The sequence below is a fragment of the Talpa occidentalis genome, unplaced genomic scaffold (genome assembly GCF_014898055.3).
Source record: "Talpa occidentalis isolate TD23 unplaced genomic scaffold, MPIMG_talOcc4v2.1 talOcc4.5, whole genome shotgun sequence".
In the NCBI taxonomy this organism is placed as follows: Eukaryota; Metazoa; Chordata; class Mammalia; order Eulipotyphla; family Talpidae; genus Talpa; species Talpa occidentalis.
Genome location: NW_023604861.1, coordinates 126279480 through 126305005, shown reverse-complemented (window position 1 = coordinate 126305005; position 25526 = coordinate 126279480). Strand labels below are relative to the sequence as shown.

The 25526-nt window shown below is 38.4% G+C and overlaps 1 protein-coding gene across 3 annotated transcripts in view; it reads right to left on the bottom strand.

The window, feature by feature from the left end:
- The window catches only part of ASXL2 (ASXL transcriptional regulator 2), an 88641-nt gene that overhangs the window by 11842 nt on the left and 51273 nt on the right, over positions 1–25526 (bottom strand). The window contains exons 1-8 of one of the 3 annotated variants that reach the window (XM_054701267.1): positions 22901–22943; positions 22701–22816; positions 17835–17970; positions 16925–17068; positions 13374–13537; positions 9419–9515; positions 6808–6913; positions 3643–4348 (exon numbers count right to left, since the gene is read on the bottom strand). In XM_054701267.1, coding sequence (XP_054557242.1) covers positions 3643–4348; positions 6808–6913; positions 9419–9515; positions 13374–13537; positions 16925–17068; positions 17835–17910 — 1293 coding nt within the window. In that variant the 5' untranslated portion in view covers positions 17911–17970; positions 22701–22816; positions 22901–22943. Of the gene's footprint in view, positions 1–3642; positions 4349–6807; positions 6914–9418; positions 9516–13373; positions 13538–15529; positions 15782–16924; positions 17069–17834; positions 17971–22700; positions 22817–22900; positions 22944–25526 lie in introns of those variants that run through there. The other 2 variants (XM_037528396.2, XM_054701266.1) reach the window with 2 other exon arrangements.

Below are 25526 nucleotides of genomic sequence, written 5' to 3'. Positions count from 1 at the left end.
AAGCTATCCGCAGCCACTGCAGCACAAGTTCAATCCCCAGCCAGGGAAATACCCACATGGTGCGGTATTTCTCTCCTGTCTCGCCCACTGCTCCCTTCAGCAGTGTATTTCAGTCAATCTGCCTGTTCTGTTCCCCACTCTGTCTCTGGTGAATCCTCTCAGCCTCCACACCTCTGGCCTGTACCCCAGTTCTTGTATGCATAAATAAATAAATCTTTAAAATAATAATAATTAAGCCACTAAAGCTCCAAGAAAATGCACACCATCTTTCTGGAACTCCTTAAGAATAATAAAGTCAGGGGCCTCCCTGGCGACGCAGCGGTTGAGCGCTGGGTTGCGAGGCTGCCCTCAGCCTCTGCAGTGCCAGTTCGATCCCCGGCCACCGGTGAGGGTCCCACAAAAAAAAAAAAAGAATAATAAAGTCAGGCCTCCCTGGTGGCACAAGGGGTTAAGCACCGCACTATGAAGCAATCTGCAGCCTCTGCAGCACTAGTTCAATCCCCGGCCGGCCAGGGAGCAACCCACATGGCGAAGCGGACCTCTCCTGATTCGCCTGTTGCTCCCCTCAGCACTATACTTCAGTAAATCTGCCTGTTCTGTTCCCTGCTATGTCTCTGGTGAATCCTTTCACCCCTGCATCTCTGGCCTGTACCCCAGCTCTTGTATGCATAAATGAATAATAAAGTCACTGAAGCATTTTCATTATTTGTGACACCCATTTTTCAAAAGGTCAGCAGTCCTGAAAAGTAAATTCTCTTTCATTCAGAAGTTAGATCTGGGATTTCCTAACAGTTATCATGGAAACCACATCACATATCAGTTGAATGTATTTGTATTTTATATCCATTACACACAGAATTTTAGAAGCTACACAGAATAAGAAAAAAAGAAACTGCTGTCTTCTGATAATATCATCTAGAAGAGAGTACTTGGGGAGAGATTGGGGGTGGAGAGAAGAAAGATAAACTAGAAAGTGAAACACAAAAAAGTAAAAGCACAGTTGTTTTTGGGTAATTGGTATATACAGGGGCCAAACAAACCAACATCAGAGTAAATAAGTAATAACAACCACAATAAATGACATCTATCACAATGGCTGAAAATCTTTAATAACATGTTGAAATTAAATAATTAATTTAAAGATATATAAAAGGTCTTAATACTTAAATTAAAAATGTTTCATTTATTTATGCAAACAACCCTAGCTCTTTATATGGAATGAGATGTCATACTCATATAACACAAAACCACTCAAGAGTTGTCTAAGCACTGATAACAATTTAACTCACTGAGCAGCACTAACCTAGTATTGTAAAGGAATTATTTTCTTTAAAAATATATACTGAGGGCCTCCCTGGTGGCGCAAGCGGTTAAGACGCAACCTATGAAGCTGTCCGCAGCCTCTACAGCACGAGTTCGATTCCCCAGCCGGCCAGGGAGCAACCCACATGGTGCAGCAGATCTCTCCTGACTCACCCGCTGCTCCCCTCAGCAGTGTACCTTGGTCAATCTGCCTGTTCTGTTTCCCACTCTGTCTCTAGGGAATCCTCTCACATCCCCACACTTCTGGCCTGTACCCCAGCTCTTGTATGCATAAATAAATAAAATCTTTAAAAAAAAATTATACTAAGTGGAAAAAACATAACATGTTGAGTTTTCTTTCACCTCTCTCTATGCAGACACACATATATGCTCACATATATTACAGACTACATAACACATGTACATAATTTTTATACATAATGTATAAATTTATAATAAAATTTAACTTTTGTCTAATTTTTTAAAAAAAAGGTTTTGTTCCATTCTAAATTACTTTAAGCCTTTTTTTTTTTTTTTTTTTTTTTTTTTAAGAAAATGGGATTGAGATAGGGTCTAAGGTAAAAGAGCTACTTAAAGCAATTTCTGGTACAAAGTTTTTTGGAGGGACAAGGAAGAAGAATAAAGTATAAGAAAAGGGAAAGAAATTGAATAATATTAACCTGGTTGGGCATCCCTGGTGGCCTAGCAGTTAAGTCTCAGCACTATCCCCACTAAGGCCTGAGTTCAATCCCCAGCCAGGGAGCTAACCCACATATGGCACAGCAGACCTCGCCCGTCTTTCCCCCTACTTCCCTTAGCAATGTATTTCAGTAAATCTGCCTGTTCTGCTCCCCACTCTATCTCTGGTGAATCCTCTCACTGCCCCCCCACCTCTGAGCTGTACCCCAGCTCTTGCATGCATAAATAAATAAATCTTTTTTAAAAAATTAAGATATTATTAGTACTAAGAAGCAAAATAAGAGAAGTCACATGAAGCAAGAAATGGGTCAATTTCTAATATCTGAATGTTACTAGGGATATTTCCTGATACAACTAACTTTGGTTCATCCAAGTTAAATATATAAGGGGGGAAGTAAATTTCTATTTTGCTTATTTTTCAATTATATCCTAATTACGAACAAATAATCTCCAGTGTCCATGCTCATAAGACACAACAGTATTACTACTAAAAAAAAAATTAATGTATATTAAATGAATATTCCACAGCACAAAAATTATTAAGCACAAGTCCAAGTATAAATAAACCTTTAGATTAGAAGAAAAAAAAAAACAAACATTTTGGAAGGATAAACTGCTGCCATTCGCAGCAATATGGATGGAGCCAGAAGGGATTTTGCTCAGTGAAATAAGCCAAAAAGAAAAATATTGGATGGTTTCACTTACAGGAGGAATGTAGAGGAACCAATAAAGGATCAGGGAAAAAAAGTAACTATAATAAAGTGAAAATCAAAATCAACAGGCAACTATAGATCAGAGACATTCTGTAGGGAGGAGGGAGAAGGATCAGGATGGGTGGGAAGAGCACAAGGGCAAGGGGATGGTGCATGGGAGAGGTGGTGGGAATTTCATGGGGAAATCAATCATTGTACAAATATGAAGAATGATGTAATAAATATATAAAAAATAATTAAAAAACATGTTTTGGTTTTAAAGGTTCTCTGCTGATTAGATGCACTCTTTAATACTAAGATAAAGACACTGCTATAGGAATTTCAAAGATTTGATACGTAGCAAATATAAAGCTAAAATGGAAATTAATGACATATCCTAAGCAGTAGAGCTTAGCAAGGATAATTAATTTTATTAGAGACCTTCAAGTAACCAGTAGTGAATCAGGATAGCCACACACATTTCCTTTAGAAGGATGGATCTAGTTCCAGACTCACAGAACATCAAATCAGTTAAGGCACTAAGGAAAGGGCCATGGTACACTTATGCATCATGGCTCTTGGTACAAAGGTATGATCTCTGGAACCAATAGTTTCTTCAAGCTTATTGTCATATTCTTATTTTGTCACATAAGAGAATCATTTTTCCATAACTGTCTCAAGATATAGGTTAGCAGGCCAGGGGGTGACAGAGGTGCTTTACATTATATATCCAAGTACCTTATGTATTCAAAACCAGTAAGATATATAAGGAATATAGTTCTGAATGCCTGTGTATTGGTAATTTTATTCAAGATCACAGTTATAAGCATACCAAACATAAAACCGCTTCTGCATTAAGGAACATAAATTACAACTGAAATTTAATAGATATGACCAAAAACTTAGTGTGGAGACCAACTCTCTTTTTCAGTTCTTCCCACTTTCTTACCTTGAGGGGTGGTACTTTTCGCACCTGGACTCTGTCCCCTCTGTTGAGAAAGGGCTGTGGTGAGACTTGAAATGGCTGCTGGTGCTGGCGATTCTCAGTGACACGTGGTCTCTTCTCCCAGCTCGGAGGGACCTCCTCTTGGGTGAGAGATTTTCTCTTGAGGCTTTCTGGGCTGTGATCAACCAGAAGTGATGGAGGCTCTTTCACGGTAGTCTCCTGCTGACCTGTTCCTAATGTGGGCTGGATTGGTTTTTCCACACTAGGGCTCTTGGGTTTGATGGGGGATGTAACTGAAGCAGCTTCTTGGTTTTCATTTTTATTAAAATTAGAAGCTTTAGTGAGATGATTCTCTTTCTCAGACTCCTGTTCAGCAGAAACAGCTGGCTTCTGCTCCAAGAGATCCTCTCCCTTTGGGCACTTGATGGGAAGAAGCTCATCCGTACCGCCAGCTGCAGAAAGCAGAGGCTCCGTGGATTTGGAGAAGTTTGGCTGCACCTTATCCTGGCTTTCGTGCTCTTCTTTTCTGATTGGTGACACCATTTGTACTACTTCATCTTTAGACTCTAACTGGGGAATGACTGGGTCTATATTGACAGGTGAGGCCTCTAAAAGCACAGATTTTGGTGGCTCAGCTGGGCTTTTCTTTACTTTGGGATCACTGGGTGAAGCCGTCAACTTCTTTGAATCCTCAAGGCTCAAGCCAGAACTAAAAAAGTAGAAGAGAGAAATAATCTAGTTGAAAAATAATCTAAGTGAAATAATCTAGTAGAAATAATCTAGTTGGCCCCTGTTGTGGAAGGCATTATGAGCGAGTACTCATGTTACTAGCGTTGCTACCACACAGTTTCCTCAGTTGAGCACTGGGGTTAATTAATAGTGTTGCTATGATGATTAGCTATAGTAATATACATAAAGTCCTTAGAATAGCACCTAGCACATTAGTAAAGCTCAAAAAAGTTAATTTTTATTACTTGCTAAAGAGGCTACTTGCTAGAGGCACGCACCACAACCACCCACAAGGAAAGTAAAAGAAGGCTAGACCCAGGCATCCTGGGACTATGGGTCTGAACTACAATCAACTCTGCTCTGCAATACCTGTAGAAAGACTAGCCCAACAAATCTAAGAAAGCCTGAGAAGGTAGTAGGAGAGGTGGCTGTCAATGTTCCTCATAGGCTGAGAATTGTAACTGAGCTTTTAGAAAAAAAATGTTAAAATTCTGAGCTCAGATGCCTCTGGAGCTAGCCTGGGAGTATAGGCCAACTGGGTCTTCCATAGAGTGGCCGGCTAACAGCTAGGCTACTCTGTACACTCACTGGACAGCCTTCTTTGCTGACTTCAATTAGAACTGCATCTCTGAGTTGTAAAAACTAAGGAAAAAAACCGGACAGTAATCAAAAATAGTCCTTCTAAAAATGCTGGCAGAAAGTACTAACTGAAAGCAGAGCCAAGAAAAGCTGTAATGGGGCCTCCCTGGTGGTGCAGGGGTTAAGGCTCAGCGCTATCTAGCTAACACCAGCACTGTGGCATGAGTTGAATCCCCAGCCAGGGAACTAACTCTCATGGTGCAGCAGACCTCTCCTGTCTCACCCACTGGTCTCCTCAGCAGTGTATTTCAGTAGATTCACCCATTCTGCTCCCCACTCTGTCGCTGGTGAGTTCTCTCACCCCACACACCTCTGGCCTACACCCCAGTTCTTGTATGCATAAATAAATAAAATATTTTTAAAAAATCATTAAGCTGCAGAGAATAAAACAACACTCAAACAAGTCTTAAAAAAAGCTGTAATGGGGCCTCCCCTGGTGGCGCAGGCGGTTGAGCACAGTACTGTGAAGCTGTCTGCAGCCTCTGCAGTGTGAGTTTGATTCCAGCTGGCTGGAGAGAATCCCACATGGCGCGGCAGACCTCTCCTGTCTCGACCGCTGCTCCCCTCAGCACTGTATTTCAGTCAATCTGCCTGTTCTGTTCCCCGCTCTGTCTCTGGGGAATCCCCTCACCCTCCCACACATCTGGCCTGTACCCTGGTTCTTGTATGCGTGAATAAATAAATCTTTAAAAAAAAAAAAACTGTAATGGTCTCTCTACCTAGTAAAAAGGGGACGAACAAATTTTTATGGAATCATAAATACCTATAATATAGTCTCAATGCAGACATCATTTCCATAAAAGAACTCAAACCTCATTATTTCCATATTCATTGAATGTAGAAAAATCAATGAATGAGGCTCAATCTCAACAGGACCCACTTCTGAAATGACCACAAAGGGGATCAATGAACAATATTTGGAGACAGGGAAATAAGCCCAGAGTTCTCAAGTTGCAGTTACAGAGTCAATCTCTGTAAGGGCTCTAATTAGGTATGTACAAGGAATACAAACAAGTAAGACTCTGGCTGTTCAAGTGATACAGCTCCACTGCCATCTATTTAAATTAACCCATGAAGATTTCATTTGGACCTTTTTGTTAGAAAAAAAAAATTATTTAGATTATTATCTGTTGAGAATAGGGTTTGTATCTTGATTAGTTATGTACATCTCCCATTCGGCTTCTAAGACAAGAGGTTAAATCATTTTGGGCATAATATTACATATTATAGGATTCTTAGGATTCCTTAGTGATTCTGGGGAGTTATCATATTGTAGGATAATTAACTACTATAAAAAATGTTAAAAACTTCAATATTCTTATTCTCTTACAAAGTTACTAGAAAAGCCAATTTATTCAAAGAAAGGGAATCTAATTCAAGATAATAAAATACTTTTGTTTTTAATTAAATGCAAAGTTGTGATCTGCTTTTTATTAAAAATGTAAAAATATTCTTTAACATTTACAACACTATAAATCATAAAGACACAGGATCACATCCTTCAGATGTATGTTACACATCATACCCACCAGCAAGACAACCACAGTCCACTGTATTCCCTCCCTCCCCCACAAAGAAACCCTCCTGCCACCTACAATGGCAGTGAGTGAACTGGATTACAAGTAATCCAATTCTATGAACCTGAGACTCATAAATAGAAAAAAAAACTTCTTGAAAAAGAATTGGTTACAAAAAAAAGTAAATAAAAAACTAGATTTTCTAGAAAGGTGATGAGACAAAGCACCATATGACATAGACAAAAAAATTAACATTTGGTTTTGCAAACTGGATTGACATTACCTCTGGCCATAGTAGCTTTCAAAGAATTGTTCTTTCCATGGCTCCACTTTCTTCTCCTTTTCAATCTCTTGTCGAATTCTCACCTGCATCTCAGGTGTAAACTCACCTGTAAAGTCCACCCCCCCGAAATATTTAATAGAAAAATAGTGCTTGAAAGTTTTACCTATTTTTAAATCACGAAAGACTCAGATGGAAGAAAGAACATTATCATGTGAAAGTAACACAAATTCCCAAAATTCCTCACTGTAGGGGAGTACCTAAGCGCCATGAGGTGAAATAAGAATATTTGCACACTACTCTACTTAATTTTCAGTCTTCAGCTGAGATCAACCATTTCTTTGGATTTTCCTTGTGCACCATCCTCCTGCTCACAAACATATTCCCCACAGATTTCTTTCACCACTATCCTTGAATTTGTGAATTTCTTTCCACTAGAAAAACAGGTACATGCTTTCACTGAATAATGTCACTTGACATTTTATTATTTTAAACTTGTTTGTCTTTGGCAACTTGTATTTTAGGTCTTTTATCTCTATATACATAATAAACATCTGTGGCCCTGCTTAAGGGGATATGGAATTCCAGGAAAAAAGTAGAAAGTTTTTCTGGAGTTGTCAGTTTTCTAATTGTTCAAAAATTTTACCATTTCTAGAGTGTCAAAAAAAAGATACCTGACATGCCAATGACACAGCTGCTATGAATATGTCATTTATTTGCAAATACAGGTTTCCCCTGCTATTCCAAAGTAGTGTTTATATTTGGTAAGAATGGTTAGGTTATTTTTTGGGTCTGAGACCACTATTGCAACTAATTTAATATAGAAAAAAAATGAAGCTTTCCCAGAACCTCTCCCAAAAAAACCTACCAAATCACACCAAACAGGAATGTTCTGCATTCAGATAGCATGGGAAACCTGTACCACCAACACCTCAATCCTTCCCCTCGATGAGCAAAGAACTTGAATGTACTGGATAGGCCATCTTCAAACTTATGGCTCAGAAAAGCAGCTCCCTTTTATACTCTAATACCCATGACATCAGGGAATAAGAGGTAGAAAAGGCAGAATCTGAAGTTTAAGTCTTCCTGGAGGTAAGAAGAGATAAAAGGAAAGTGTTAGGGGACAGTGAACATCACAGTCCTGGACACAAGGAAAAGAAGGATCTGGTTGTCAGAATCTAACCCAGAACTTCTGCTCTTCTGTTGAATTTATTGTGTGACCACACAAAGAAGGAAAAAAGTATTGAACTCTGTTCACCTGAGTACAGTGCTCAAAGATTCTGCTGCCCATAAAAGATGATCAAATAGCTGTAAACAACAGCAGCAATGGCTCACATGCACAAAAGAAATATCACTGATAATAATCAGGATGTTACTGTTACTAGTACCTACTTGCCAAAAATGTGCAGGTTAGGGGCATAAATCCCTTACAAAATTATTATTATTTTTTAAAGAATTATTTATTTATTTATACAAGCACTGGGTACAGTCAGAAGCACGGAAGGGTGAGAGAATTCACCAGAGCCAGAGCCGGGAGCAGAGCAGGCAGAAGGACCGAAGTACACTGCTGAGGGGAGCAGCGGGCGGCAGGAGAGGTCTGCGCACCATGTGGGACCCTCCTCTGGTGGCCGGGGAGCAGCCGGGAATGAACCAGCTTTGCAAAGGCTGCGGGCAGCTTCGCAACCCAGAGCTCAACCGCTGCGCCACCAGGGAGGCCCCACAAAATTATTTTTTTATTCTAAATTACTTTTAAAGAAGTCAACAATTTCAATGAACAATGGAGGTATAAAATAGCTAGTCAATTAACTCTCATTGTCTGAGATCTAACAGCATTCTTAACTCCCTTCTTATACATTAAAGCTTCTTATACTTCTTTAAGCTATTTCTTGGCATAAGTTCAAATGACTTTTCAAGTATTTTTTGTATTTACATACTGAAAGACACATGCAACAATTGAAATAAAAGTAATACAGCCAGTGGTTTTAATTATGGCTACATATTAGAGTAACTTGGAAGAACTTAATTATCATGAACAATGTGGGTTAAGAATTGCAAACGGTGTCTAATGCAATATCCTACGTTGGTGCAATCAATCACTTTTTTACACTTTATCATTTATACATAGTAAATATGTTAGATCAGAATCACATGAGGCATACATGGTAAACCAGTAGCCAGAGTCAGGAATTCCTGGTCATATCTATATTTATTAAAATGCTTTGCCTGCCACTAGACTATACACCTCAAGTGGGTAGATTTTATATGTGAATCCTTTTTCAATAAAGCGGTTTTTAAAAAAAGTTCTTAGTGATTCTTTCTACTTTATCATTGAGGTTGGGCAGTAACAAAGAGATTATCTCAATACTTACCAAATCATGTTTCATAGCAGCACAAAATAACTATTAATTCTATACTCTGCTCATTATGGGACTTATTAAAATTTCAATTCCTAGGCATTAACCTGGAATTACTCAGGTGACTTTAAACCCTTAACAAAATATATTCTGGATTCCATGTGGAGCCAAACCTTGTTACACAAGACCAAATAAAGACTAAGCATATGCAATATGCCATCACTGTGAGTCCTGGGAAACACGTTAGGTGGAAGACTTACCTTCTGACAGTCTTTCTTTCCAGCCTTGGGCTGCCGAAGTGAAGAACTCATTGTTAAGGGCTGAGCCATTTAACTTCATCAGACCATCTGGACCAACCTGAGTCAAAGAAAAAGCCAAGGGAAGCTTACAAAGAAAGTTAAATGTATCACTTGGAAATTGAGTTGACCTTCATTTTAGAAAAGAATTTGTGTACTTTTAATTTTATAGAAACATAACAATGTATCTTACTGCTTATTATGAAACTGCTATTTGACAGTGTAGTATATCATTTCTTCTAGAAAAACCCTTTCCAATTTATTTTCTCCCGTTTCTTCAAATTCCCTTCCCGACTGATTAATTACACTCTAAGAATCAATAACAGTAGCTACTTATTATTTCACTGCATGACTGTATATCAACTCACCATTTCCTAATCATACACATGTACCTGGTTCCAATGTTTCCCACAATCAATAAAGCTGCAGTACTGCCAGGTACTATTACTTCTATGGGAAAGGTTATGAAGCAAATAAATATTTGTAATAGACAATGTTAGATTATTTTCTAAAAAGACTAAAGCAATTCATTTCTACTAGAAATCTATAAACAACTTTCTCCTGAAAACAACAGATTTTTGCTGATTTAATGGCCTTGAAATGATAAAAACACAAAAAAGTGGAAGAGGAAGAGCACCTATAAATACACAGCGTGTATTTATTAAGACTATATAACAACATAGCATTTCAAACTATGAGAAAAAGGAGCGCTTACATACACATATATACATACATGCATATAAATGTAGCGCTGGAACAACTGGTTATCCAGTAGAAAATAAAGCTGAACCCCATTTTCAGAGTAATACAGGTAATTTCTAGATGGATTAAAATGTTAAGTTTTAGGTCAAAAAACAATTTTTTGAAGAAAAACTGAGTAACCTATCTGGATCAACATTATTTTCCACTGGCCCTGGAGTAGAAATTAGCACACTTTTTCTGTTAAGGGATAGAATGGAAGTATTTTAGACTTTGTAGCCTCACCCCTCTGTTGCAATTATTCCACTCTGCCATTGTAGCACAGTAACAGTTCTAGACATACGTAAATGACTAAGAGTGACTATATGCCAATAAACTTTATGAATACACACGGGGCAGTGGTGGGGGGTGGGGGAATTAGCCCCAAGGCTATAGTTTGCCCACTGCTTGCTGAGTCATATTCGAGACAGCTGGTAGAGGGGTAACAGGTTGCCTAAGATAACAGGTCATCCAACCTCTGTTTGAATAATCCAGTAATGAGCAAGTTACTCCATCACAAGTCAATCCATTCCACAGTTTAACAGCACCAACTGTTAAAAAAAAAACTTATTTTAAACCCAAATCTGCTTTCTGGAGAAAGATGCTTACCTCTTTCATGACACACCTTCAAATACATCTGAAGAGTGGTGTTTTCATCCACTCACCTCCCTTATTCTTTTCCTTGGCCTAAATAACATTTTTCTACTGTTTACTGATATGTAGTCCATATGTTAAAATATGGTTTCTAATGTTTCATCCTAGTGAAAACCAGAATTCTTTATAAATACTTTAAATGTCATCTGATAGAGAAGTTGTCTATCACTTAATTTGAACTTTATACTCTCTATATATAAGGACTATACTTGTCAGAATACTGTGTGCTCCCACCAAAATAACTGAAAAAGTCAGGTCAATTCCAATTAAGAATATCCCACAGACAAGACTCCATGGGAGGGTGAATAGACAACCTCTAAATCCTTTGAAATCTAAACTTCTATGCTATGTAGGCATCTTCCTTATAAGAGAGGATAAGAGATATTATTCAAAAGACAGTTTTGAGGAACTTAAAATAGAGTTCTAAGTCAAGCCATCAGTTAGGTACTGTCTTGTTGTTCCCTACCTGAGAACTCCAGTCTAAAAAAGATGAGCGGAATCTCTAATGAGAATCTCTAATTCTCTAAAAACTGCTAAAAATTTAGACTCCTAACTTGTTCTAAGAACTGGGCACCAAAGCTATAACTTCTCCAAGAAGTATTATGATAGGGAAAGGAGTAGTTGGGAAAGATCAGTTCCACTTCTCTGCCCCTGCTGCTTAGAGGATACCTGATTTACTTGGACTCTCTGGAAATCTAACCTGCTTTCATATGTGTGAATTCACAGCACTATGAAACTGCTATCAGTATCATCTATCAAAAATATTACTTTCAGGACCTCCCCGGTGGTGCAGCAGTTGAGCGCTGGGTTGCGAAGCTGCCCGCAGTCTCCTCAGTGCCGGTTCAATCCCCGGCTGTCGGGTGAGGGTCCCACATGCGCACAGACCTCTCCTGCCACCCGCTGCTCCCCTCAGCAGTGTATTTAGTCAGTCTGCCTGTTCTGTTCCCCGCTCTGGCTCTGGTGAATTCTCACCCTCCTGCACTTCTGACTGTACCCAGTGCTTGTATAAATAAATAAATAAATAAATATTTAAAAAACAGAAAATTACTTTCAGAATTAAAATTATTTAGCTTGCCTTTATATTCACTTAGCTATGGTAATTGGACCATTTGCTTACTCCCTATTAATCTCTTACGATAAACTGGAGAAATTATCTCATTTTCTTATTGTAAACGAGAGAAAACACCTCTTTCTCATCTTGTTTTTAATAATGATTGGAAGTCGGGGGAGGGGGAAGCTATCAGATTACTGAGAATATAGCAGGTATTTGAAAACAATAGTAAAAACATCTCAGAGCTCAATAAACCTTAGAAAATATTAATGGTCCTAGCTTCCTCTTGCAGAGGTGGACCCAAATGTCAGAAGCGGAATGATATGACTTACTAGTTATTCTTTCCTCGATGAAAGTCTATGCCTCAGATCTTTTACCTTATTCCTGGATTAAACTCTTTCTGGTCCACAGAGAGTCTCTTCCCAAATCTTTGGTATTTCTTCTAGCTATTTTTTTTATTCCTTTAAAGAGTATAACTTATGTTAGGTTTTTAAGTTCTCTACTGTGCAAATGATAAATGTTTTACAAAAATTTTACAATAGAATGAATATTGTTACTCCCTGCAAAAAAAAAAAAAAAAACCAAAAAAACTTTAATGTCCTAGGCAACTCTTCCTCTTGAACTATATTCTATGGATGCCCACATCCTATAATATGATAGTGAGATAAATTTTTTTCTATAATCTTGATATTCTTTTTTTTTTTAAAGATTTATTTATTTATGCATACAAGAGCTAGGGTACAAGCCAGAGATGAGGGGGGTGAGAGGATTCACCAGAGACAGAGTGGGGAACAGAACAGGCAGAATGACCGAAGTATACTGCTGAGGGGAGCAGCGGGCGAGTCAGGAGAGGTCTGCTGCGCCATGTGGGTTGCTCCCTGGCTGGCGGGGATCGAACTTGTGCTGCAGAGGCTGTGAATTGCTTCACAGTGTGGTGCTTAATCCCTTGCACCAAAAGGGAGGCCCTATAATCTTGATATTCTGATAAAAGGTTTTTTCCCCTTTATAAGTCATACAAGGCAACCAATTAATTAAGAACACTTACATTAAAATATTCTTAATTTTTTTGGGCCTCCCTGGTGGCGCAGCGGTTGAGCACTGGGTTGCGAAGCTGCCCGCAGCCTCTGCAGCGCCGGTTCGATCCCCGGCCACTGGCGAGGGTCCCACGTGGCGCGCAGACCTCTCCTGCCTCGCCCGCTGCTCCCCTCAGCAGTGTACTTCGTCGGTCTGCCTGTTCTGTTCCCCGCTCTGGCTCTGGTGAATCCTCTCACCCTCCCGCGCTTCTGACTGTACCCAATGCTTGTATAAATAAATAAATAAATCTTTAAAAAAAAAAAAAAAAACAGTAAAAAATTAAAAAAAAAAAATTCTTAATTTTTGATACCACTTCTTTGGAGAAACTTAGTACATCCTAAAGAGGATGAGGGAAGGAAGCCCGAGCAGGGTTATATAACTGCTTAGCTTGAAATAACTCACCTGTCGATCCACCTCTGGAAGCAGCAAAAGCAGTCGCTGTTGGCAATCTCCAGGAAGGACTGAAAAGGTATGTTTGTTGATCAGGGCTCGTAGATTTGTATTAACCAGAATGGAGTCCGGTGTCTCGACATCAATTTCAGCACACTTAGTCCTTTTCATTTGCCCTACAAAAACATGGAAATGAATCACTTGGGCCTCATTCACATGCCTGTTTTTACATATACTAGCTTGCTATCCAATGCAAAAACCACAGTTGAAGTACTTTAAGTATTACACTCTGAAGAAGGTAACAAGGTCCTTAGAAATTTCTTCTAAGACTAACTAACAAAGCAAGTTTTGCTCATTCATAAAGAATAAAAGAACATAATTTATCTTCTCTACAAAAAAAGGAACAAGGCCTGTGAAAGTAAACCTTTTGCCATAGGAAAAGTACATTTTATACTTGAGATTTATTTCCCAAGTGGAAATGAGGACGTTTACAATAAAGGACACATATACATCAGAATGACTAAAATCTACAAATCATTCCTGTGCCCCTTTTTTCCTTCTCATGAGAATTTTTTTAATCAATTTTAATTTGCATTACCCTAAAATGTTACGATTGAACAGCACTGCCAATTCAGGAAATCTGTTCACAATCAAAAGGTTAGAGTGTTTCAAAAGACTGACAGATTTACATAAAGAAAGATTTAAAGTAAGTGTCAAAAAAATATTTTGTTCATAAGACTAATTTGCAAGCCATGAGAAAAGGTTATTGCTCTTCATATTAAAAGTGCATTAATTTATAAATCAGTAAGAAAAAGACAAATATCACCAAGAGAAAAATGAGCAAAGGAAATTAACAATAGTTACACTAACCATAAACACATACCATGGTATTAACATTTAAAGAAATACCAGCTAAACCAATAACATTTTGTCTATCAAAATAATAATGCAGTACTGCATGTGTAGTGAAACAGCAAAAAGTATTTTCAAATCCTGCTCATGGGGCAGAATACCAGATAAATCTTGCTAGAAGAAAACATACAACAAATTTTTTTTAAATATTTATTGTTATTTATGCATACAAGAACTCTGGTATAGGCCAGAGGTGCGAGGGGTGAGAGGATTCACCAGAGACAGAGTAGGGAGCAGAACAGGCGGATCTATTGAAATACACTGCTGAGGAAAGCAGTGGGCAAAACAAAAGTCTGCTGCAACATGTGGGTTAGCTTCTTGGTCAGGGATCCAACTTATTCCATAGTAGCTGGTGACAGCTTGATAGCACTGGGAGTTTAACCCCTGCACCACCAGTGAGGCGAGAGCCCCATACAACAAAATTTTAATATACATAGAAATCTAGAAACCCAGAAATTCTATATTTGGAAACGCCCACACAAAGCTAGATGTCAGAACTCTGCTCCTGGCCAAAGCACAAGCAGGAGTAATCTCTTTTATAAGAAATAGACTTCCCAGAGTTATGGTCACAGGATTCCTGCCAATTAAAATCTAGTACTATCTTATAATGATTATCCTAACAAATCAGAAGGTATAGCACTATGACAGAGTTAGCGGAAATCACAAATAAAAAGATTTAGATCTACAAGTACTATTACTGAAAACGTCACATACATAGAATACAAAATAGGTGTATATAAAATCATTAGAGGGGGGAAAAAAGTTAGAAAAGATGAGGATCAAATAATCAGAAATTAACATAAAGATTTGAAAAACATAAATGGGACTGCCACAAATATATAATAAAAAGTGCAGAAATCAGTTACCATAGATGAATAACCAGAATACAGACTTTCAATTCTATGGAATTTTCTTAAATTACTTCTCCTATCATTTACTTCCCTTTATAATTTTTTTAAAGATTTATTTATTTATGCATACAAGAAGGGGGGTGAGGGAGGGATGAGAGGATTCACCAGAGACAGAGTGGGGAGCAGAGCAGGCAGATCTACTGAAATACACTGCTGAGGGGAGCAGTGGGCAAGGCAGGAGAGCTCTGCTGCACCATGTGGGTCAGCTCCCTGGCCAGGGATGGAAGCTGCTGACAGCTTCATGTTGCTGCAACATAATCCCTTGAGCCACCAGGGAGGCCCTCTTCTGATAATCCAATTATTTAAGACACTGGACAGCCTAGACGTCCATTGCAATTTTCTTACCTTTTCTCTCCTTTTGAATGTCTCCTCTGTTTTCTGGGAAATATCTTCTTATTTCTACCATTATATTTTATTTCTGCTATCATTTAATTTAATATTCAGAAACTCTGTTTTCTGGTTTTGAAAGCTGTATTCTGTTTGTTTGTTTTTTCATGGATATAATACCAGCTTTGTATTTCTTTCTGTGGGTACTTTACTTCTAAAAGTTGTGTTAAAGTTTCTCCTTCCTGAATTGTCTGTTTCTTCCGAGTCTTTATTTCAGATTCTCTCTCCTGATAGAAGTTTCTTCAAAGGTAGTCCCTAGTAATAAGTAAAAGAGAGGCACTAAAAAATTCTGGGTGTGTGGGTGGGTCTAGGAGATTGGTGAGCTCTACAAAAGTATGATCAAGATGACCTCTGTTTAGTTGAGTATCTGTAAATGTGCAGGATTTTTTTTGAGGCTATTCAATTTCTGGAGGTACAAGTCCACCAACATCCTGCTAGAACATGGCAGGGGGAGAGGAAGGAAGTAGTGATAGCAGAAATACACTCACCAATAGTATTCTGGAAGCCAAGGAGGAGGATCCATAATTAAGTATTTGTACTTTACTTCCCTAATTTCAGAACACTGTGCCTTATTATCTGCCCTCAGTTATCTGTGATATCACTGAATTTGGAATCTCTATGTATTATAATTTAACCATAGAATAATATTCCTGACTTCCTATTAAGGTGAGCCTTCAAACTGTTTATTAGTTTTCAAAGGTTCTTCTTTTCAACCTCATACTTCATCCTTCTGTGCTATGCTGCAGGATATCTCCAATTCGTGAGGCTTTCTATGTCTGCTCCTCGGCTCCATGAAAAACTATCAAAAATATGTTGACACTGTCTGCCCATCTGTTCTTGTTTCTTCACCCATTTGGATTTAATTGTTTATATTTTCATATTCTCATTTTAGTGGAATTTCAGAGAGAGCACGAAGAAAGTTTTTAGTTTGCCAAGTTTAATTACAAGCCAAGCCCTTCTAATTTTCTGTACACAGAAATAAAAGGAAATGCTGGACAAAGCAAATTATTGTTAGAAAGAGAAATCACAAAATGGCTGATAACAAAACTTACTCTGATACAAAGTTTGATAAGGGCAGGACAGGAAGAACAAGAAGATTGTCAAAAACTCACAGGTGAATGGAAGGTAGTAAATGAGGGGGGACAGACATGTCATTTCTGTCTCTTATTTCTTACATATAATTCTCTCTCTTAGACACACACACACACACACACACACACACCACGAAATTACATATAATCGTTGCTATGTAACTCAAGCAATGCTCTAAACCTAAGCTAAGCAGTTGATAAATTTCAAACATAAAGTTGACAAATTAATGTTAAGAACTGAAATCTTTGTAAATTAACTCACGTGTATGGAGTCTGTCAGACCTCTGGAACGACTTCTTTCCCAAGCCTAGCAAAGGACTTTCCACTTTAACTGAAGAAGAAAAGCTAGAGTTTGAATTATGAGGGCTGCTGGACTGTCCATCGGATTGCTTTCCTTCCCATACCACTAGGGGGAAGAACACATAAAGCGTGACACTGAGGTTATGGATGGAAATCAATCAAATCATCCAATGCTAATTAAAAGGAGTTACGTATGAGGCAATACCCTGAACATGTTGTTTTGAGTCTGAGAATTAAGAGTCAACAAGTAAAGTGAAGTCCCTTCCATTTTCCCAGCACATTATTTGCTACTGGTGGTAAATTTTCTCGCTTCCTAACAAAAATGCAAAGTTGGAAAAAATGGAAAACTACAGTTTAAATCTGACAGGCCCATCTAATTAGTCACCATCAAACTGAATTCTGAAGTAAAATATATAAAGTCTATATCTAAACCAGTTTAGATTTAAAACAAAACAAGCAACAACAAATAAATCCAAAGACCTGTGGATATGGCCAATGTAAACTCAAAGGTAGCATGTATTCTTAGGGATAACTTATTTTCATAAAGGAAAGAAATGGTGAAGAGTTCTGTTAAAGTGCCTTGGAAATCTCAGCTTCGTAAGTTACCAATTAGCAGCTTACAAATATTATTGGCTAAGCAGTTGATCTCATTCTAACATGCAGATTTGGCTGATATTTTTTAATAAAGACATGATTACTTAGTGTAAGATTTCCCACTTATCCTGGAAATATTTACATTGATGGTTTGGTGGGAGAGAAATTACGTTAATATAGTAATATAAAAATTAATGGTATAGTATACAAATTTGGAAAGGCAACACAAAAACACCAGGAAAAAGAAACTTCCACAGATAAGACACCAATCTACCTACCAGGTTTGGCAGATACAGAGTCACTGGCTGCTTTGACAGTCTTGAGCGAGAGATGTTGGTTGGAAGAAATGGACATGCTTGGCCTACACTGCTGCTGCTGCTGTTGCTGCTTCTTCTGCTGTTGCTGCTTTAGAGCCTGTAAAGTGAAAACTGACTATAAGAAACAATCAGTTTTCAGAAATAACAAAAAGTAAAAGCAACTTCTTTTTAAATGGTTAAAAAAAAGTCACCACAAATTTCTTGAAATCTATCAAAGTAAACAAAAATCTAATTTATTTTAAATACAAGGCCTAAGTGATCCTTAAGAGTGCTAGGTTTTGCCAGTATTACTCCTTTAGACAAATAAGAAATAGTTATTAGTATTTTCTTAAACTTCAAAATTGCCAGAAAGCCAAGAACTTCTCATTTTTGTTGTAGCAAAGAATTAGATGTTTTCAGTCATTTCTGAAAACAGAATCCTAAGTCCTTCAACAAGAATAGTTCCATTTGCTTCAACTTTATCTAGAAGTGAAACTAGCTTATGTATGGAATTTAGTGGTGCTAGATTTGAACAAAAATTTCGAAGTAACTACTTGAGTCTGATCTTGTATAAGAGCAGTAAAATTTGGTCTAACGACCAACTCTCAGGAATTTACAGCAAAGTAGCAATCAAAAGGAAGGCAGATTAGAAAACACAAGTTCTAATAATAGTGTGGTTCCTTCTAGTTACTTCAGAATATTTTTATATCTATTAAATTTATAGAATACACTACCCAATACTATTTAGAATGAACAGAAAGACCAATAAATTTCTGGATGTTTAGCACGAAGTCATATAAAAGAAACGTTTTCACTCAATGTTAAAAAATTAACCTAAAAGGACCTCCCCTGGTAGTGCAGCGGTTGAGTGCTGGGTTACAAGGCTGCGGCGCCAGTTCGATTCCCTGCCACCGGCGAGGGTCCCACAAAAAAAAAAAAAAAAAAAAAAAAAATTAACCTAAGGAAGTAAAGCTACATTTAGGGAAAATATTGAAAATCTATAATCTTGGCAAATTGCCAGTTCTGTGTTTTAACCTTCAAAACCATCATACAGAAAGTATGGAGTAACTAATTATTTCCCATTCCCTCTTCACAATATAGTTTCCCTGTGTTTAACATTCCCACGTGTCTCTGGCTATACTTTTTTTTTTTTTTTTTTAAAGATTTATTTATTTATTTATTTATATAAGCACTGGGTACAGTCAGAAGCGTGGGACGGTGAGAAATTCAACAGAGCTAGAGCGGGAAGCAGAGCAGGCAGAGTAATGAAGTTCACAGCCGAGGGGAGCAGCGGGCGGCAGGAGAGGTCTGCGCTCCAAGTGGGATCCTCCTCCGGTGGCCGGGGATCGAACCGGTGCTGCAGAGGCTGCGGGCAGCTTCGAAACCCAGCACTCAACCACTGCACCACCAGGGAAGCCCTGGCTATACAATTATATATGCACAGAGGCAACAACTGTGCCTTAATCTAAGCTATTAATGGCTAGTAATAACAGAGTCAGTTATCTGGCTTACACTTGCCTACATTTATGGTAACTGAAGGAGAAACACAATGTGTATGAAAAAAAAAATGTTGTTTCATCATTGCTTATATCTTATCTCTCATTCTTCAAAATCAGTCCAGAAAATATTCACAGACTTCCTGAATAGCAGTCACTAGTATTCATTCCTTGCTACTAACAGTATCCAGGTAATTCTAGGTTAATGTAAAATTTAATAAACATTTAATCCCATTTGCTCCTACTGTTACATAAATTAAGGAATGTCAGGAACAGAATAATTTATAACTTCTTTATTCAAGAACAGTACTCAGTTTTTTCCTTCCTCAGTATCTTACAAACTGCTCCTACTTCCATTTTAAAATTAAAAATCAAAGTGAAAAATCTTATTTGTGGTAAAAAACAAATTACACTAAAGCAATTTTTCTCACCTAATGTTATGAAAAGCATACACTGCAGGCAAGGCCTTACTTTACATACCAACAATACAAATTATAAAATTTCCCATACTTATATCCCAAAAGAAAGTACATTTTATTCCTGGGATCATACAGGAGCATAAAGTTTATGAATTAGCTAAGTAGGTTTATGAAAATACGTTCTTTTTTCCCCTCTGTAGAAAACAGTATCTTGTACTTCTTAAAATTTTCTAACAGCAACATGGATGGAACTGGAAGGGATCATGCTCAGCAAAATAAGCCAGAAAGAAAAAGAAAAATACCGGATGGTCTCACTCATAGCAGGAATTTAGAAAACTTAAATAAGGTACCAGGAAAAAAACTAATTACAATAAAGTAAAACTCAAAATCAACAAGCAACTAACTATAAACCAGAGACATAATACAGGGCCGGGGGGAAGGAGTAGGATGAAAACAAGGGGGGTGGGAATTGTATGGGGACTATAACCATGACAAAAATGCATACATTGTGCAAATATGAAAAATGATGTAAAATATATATAAAATAAAAATAAATAAATCCAAATGTTAAAAAAAAAATTTTTCTAACAAACATCAATACAGATGCCAAAGCATATCCAGGCAGGCAGGTAGTTATTACGCTTACTAAATTACTGGGCACCTTTAAATAAAAGCACTTTTGATTTAAATACTTTAAAAACAACATGATTATTAAAAAATTTAATTATACAGGTAATATATGAACACATTTTTAACATTTAATTAAAACATAAAGTTAAACATCTCTTTCTGACCACCAGTTTTGATCGCCAATTCTTATTTTTTGATTACAAAATCTCTCTAAACTAACCATAATAATTTATATTCCACCAGTAAACTTTGTTATTTTCTACACTTGCCAAAGCTTGATAGTATAATTAAACTCTTTAATTTTTACTAATATGAGAATAAAAGCAGCCTGTTAATGTTTCCATAAATACTAATGAGCTTACATTTATTAATCACTTGCATATCAAGCTATCGCCAGTGACCATGACATGAATTAGATCCCTGGCCAGGGAGCTGGCTCACATGGTCCTGTCTTGCCTACTGCTCCCCTCAGCAGTGTATATCAGTAGATCTGCCTGTTCTGCTCCCCACTCTCTCTGGTGAATCCTTTCACCCACCCACCCTGCACCTCTGGCCTATACCCCAGTTCTTGTATGCATAAATGAATCAATCTTTAAAAAAAAAAAAAAAAGCCCAACAAAATAGATAAAACTACCACAAAGTATTGTTGGGAGAAAAAGATACTATAAGTTAACAACACTGAGGAACAAAAGAGATACAAAAAAATACTCTGTACATCTTTATACCAATATTTGAAAAAATTAGGTGAAATAGGCCATTTTATAAGAAAGATGAATTTCCAAAATTGACTCAAAAAAACCCAGGGAGGGCCTCCCCAAAGGCACAGCGGTTGAGCGCTGGGTTGCGAAGCTGCCCGCAGCCTCTGCAGTGCCGGTTGGATCCAAGGCTGCTCCCCGGCCACCGGAGGAGGGTCCCGCATGGCGCGCAGACCTCTCCTGAGCCTCTCCTGAGCCCGCTGCTCCCCTCAGCAGTGTACTTCGGTCCTTCTGCCTGCTCTGCTCCCCACTCTGGCTCTGGTGAATTCTCTCACCCTCCCACGCTTCTGAATGTACCCAGTGCTTGTATAAATAAATGAATAAATCTTTAAAAATAAAAAAAAAAAAACCAGGAAATCCAATACTAATAATAGCAGACATAAGATGCTTCTAAAGCAATTTTTTTAAAAAGATTTATTTATTTATGCATACTAGAGCTGAAGTACAGGCCAGAGTGTGGGGGGTGAGAGAATCACCAGAGACAGAGTGGGGAACAGAACACGCAGAATGACGGAAGTACACTGCTGAGGGGAGCAGTGGGCGAGTCAGGAGAGGTCTGTTGCACCATGTGGGTTGCTCCCTGGCCAGCCAGGGATTGAACTAGCGCTGCAGAGGCTGCGAATTGCTTCATAGTGTGGTGCTTAATCCCCGGAGCCACCAGGAAGGCCCCTAAAGCAATTTTAAAAGTTGAAATTTACAGAACTTTCAAGGAAAGAATAATTTCCTAATTCTTTTCCAAAATCCAGAAAAATACAGAAAGCTATACGACTTATTTTATGCTAGAAATTATAAATTCTCAAATTGTACAAACAGTACAATAAATAGTGAAATCCAGGCCTCCCCTGGTGGCGCAGGCAATTGAGTGCAGCACTGTGAAGCTGTCTGCAGCCTCTGCAGCACCAGTTCAATCCCGGCCGGCTGGCAAGGGTCCCACATGGCGCGGCAGACCTCTCCTCTCTCACCCGCTGCTCCCCTCAGCAGTGTATCTCCTCAGTCTGCCTATTCTGTTTCCCGCTCTGCCTCTGGTGAATCCTCTCACCCTCCCGTGCATCTGGCCTGTACCCCGATTCTTGTATAAATAAATAAATCTTTTTTTTTAAAAAAGTCAAATCCAAGCTAAAATCTTAGAAAATTAAACATACTTTATACATATATATGAGCTACTGTAGAATTTATTTTAGAGAGCTAAGTATAAATCAGCATTAGAAAAATCTAGCTATGAATTCAGTATACCAGTAAATTTAAAGAGAAAAGTTACCTTATATCTGAATCTATGCTGAAGAAAACAAAACTGAAAAATCCAACAACTATTTATGATTAAAACACACAGAAAAATCTCCTAGCAAATCAGGAACAAATTGAGGAGCTTCTAAAAGAGTATTACCAATGGTGTATGCATTATTAAAGCCAAACTGGGACAATGTATGAAATTTCTCCTTAAAGGGATCTCATAATGTCCTTTTCAAGAAAGAGTCAATGACTGCCAGAGTCATACATTTTTAATTTAAGAGATTATACTTCTGGATAAACACAGACTAGCATGATTACCTGCTTTAGTGCCTTCTTGCTGTGCTTCTGTGATGGAGAAATGACTTTACCTGCTGGAATGGTGGGTGATGGGCAGCCTGACTGAGGAGAGGATGGCTGAGACAATCTAGACGATACTAAAGGGGGAAAAGTAACAATAAAAAAATTTGTTATCAGAGGTGACATCAAACACCATTCCTTCCCCAATCATATGCTGCTACCTGTATTAAGAACTGTGACCAAACACTTTTGGGAAGGATCTTCTTTTTTGGAGTTCTACTGCAAACAGCCTCCCTTTCCAGTTTATTTCCTCAGAAAGCTCTAGTGAAGGATGATAGGATGGGGAAGGGATGGTGTTAGTATTCATTCTTAAATTTTCCAATAGAATTGACTGAAGAAGCAGGACGCAGAATATAAACCATGAGTCATTAAATTAGAAAAAACTTAGTAAAGATTCTAGAGCGCTCTGGATGGTGTACATGCTCTTAGGGTAATCTAATGACAATGTGGTAATGAGGAAGAGGTCCTGTTTAACAGAATAGGTCCCAGTTCCCCCATCTTGAAAATGAAGGGAATAGGTATTCTACCTCAAAAAACTCTACCAGAGCCTTCATCTCTTATATAGTTTTAGATTTACCAAAAGCTCCCCAAAAGTGAAGGGAAGCTTTAAAATTTCTAATGGAAGCAATGTAAGTTTGCACAGGAAGTAACCTCTCTACTTCATCACTGACTGTTATGGAGTCTGTTAGAGCTTAGCTGAACCTTAGTCTTATATAAATGAGGGCTTTTTCCTTCAAGAACCTACACTTCTTAGGGCCTCCCCTGGTGGCGCAGCGGTTGAGTGCTGGGCTGTGAAGCTGCCCGCAGCCTGTGCAGCGCCAGCCGGCCAGCGAGGGTCCCACATGGTATGCAGACCTCTCCTGCTGAGCCCGCTGCTCCCCTCAGCAGTGTATTTCGTCGGTCTGCCTATTCTGTTCCCCACTCTGGCTCCGGTGAATTCTCTCACCCTCCCACACTTCTGACTGTATCCAGTGCTTGTATAAATAAAAATAAATCTTAAAAAAAAAGCAAATATTGTACAAAAATGAACAATGATGTAAAATATATATATATATATATATATATATAAAAAGAAGTGTAGGGTTTTTTTTTAAAGATTTTTTTATTTATTTATACAAGCACTGGGTACAGTCAGAAGCACGGGAGGGTGAGAGAATTCACCAGAGCCAGAGCGGGGAGCAGAGCAGGCAGACTCAAGTACCCTGCCGAGGGGAGCAGCAGGCGGCAGAAGAGGTCTGTGCACCATGTGGGACCCTCCTCCAGTGGCCGGGGAGCAGCCGGGGATTGAACCGGCGCTGCAGAGGCTGCAGGCAGGTTCGCAACCCAGCACTCAACTGCTGCGCCACCGGGAGGCCCGAACCTACACTTCTTATCATAAATAGCAATTAGATCTTTTTTTTTTTAATATTTATTAATTTATGCACACAAGAGCTGGGGTACAGGCCAGAGATGCGGGGTGGAAGGGGGGTGAGAGGATTCACCAGAGACAGAGTGAGGAACAGAACAGGCAGATTGACTGAAATACACTGCTGAGGGGAGCAGCAAGCGAGACAGGAGAGGTCTGCTGCGCCATGTGAGTTGCTCCCTGGCCTGCCAGGGATAGAACTCGTGCTGCAGAGGCTGCGGATTGCTTCATAGTGCGATGCTTAACCTCTTGCGCCACCAGGGAGGCCCCAGCAATTAGATCTTGATGTTTTAAAAAGTTCAACAATGTATTACTGATAAGAGATATAGAACTTAGTGAATTCTGGTGCTTTAATAGTAATTTTAAAAAATAGCAACCATAATAATTAGTGATAACTCTCAAAGAGTACATATTTACTAATGCCTTTTCTTTTTTTTTTTTTTTAAAGATTTATTTATTTATGCATACAAGAGCTGGGGTACAGGCCACAGGTGCAGGGGGTGAGACCATTTACCAGAGACATAGTGGGGAGTAGAACAGATAGATGTACTGAAATACACTGCTGAGGGGAGCAATGGGCGAGACAGGAGAGGTCTGCTGCACCATGTGGGTTAGCTCTCTAGCTGGCTGGGGATTGAAATGCTGCAGAGGGTGGGGGTTATAATAGCTGAACTAAAAAGGCCTTGATAGCAAAATGCATCCTATGGTAAATCTACACATATTTTAAATATACACATTCATATGCCTATTATGATAGTATCTAAAATCTACATATCAGGAAATTCAATTAGCCAGCCAAAAGACATAGCCGGCCAGATTTTGACCTCAGTATATTTGAGATGGAAAGGCCATCCTGTATTAACCCCAGTTGGTCCTAAAGCCCATGACAAGAGTCCTTGGACACAATAAGATAACACATACAGGAGAAGGCAATATGGAGACAGAGACAGAGACTGGAAAATGTGGCCACAAAGCACCTAAGTCAGTAACCAACAGAAGCTAGAAAGAGCAAAGAACAGTCTTTTTAGGGAGTATGACCTTTGCTGACACCTTGATTTCAGACTTACGGCCTCCAGAACGGTGAGAAATAGATGACTATTATTATTTTTTTTAGATGACTATTATTTTAAGGCACCCAGTTTATGGTAATTTGCTCAGCTTCAGAAAATAGTTGTTTTTTTTTTCCAGAAATTAGTTTTTTAAGTATTATCATCAACTCACTGAAGTTTATATATTTGAAATATTTAAATGAAAAGCAATACTTAAAAATCTGGCATCTACACTATGGAATACTATTCAGCCACAAGAAAAGATGAAATGCAGCACTTTCAACAAAATAGGGAATTTGAGAGAATTATGTGCAGTAAGACAAGTTGGAATGA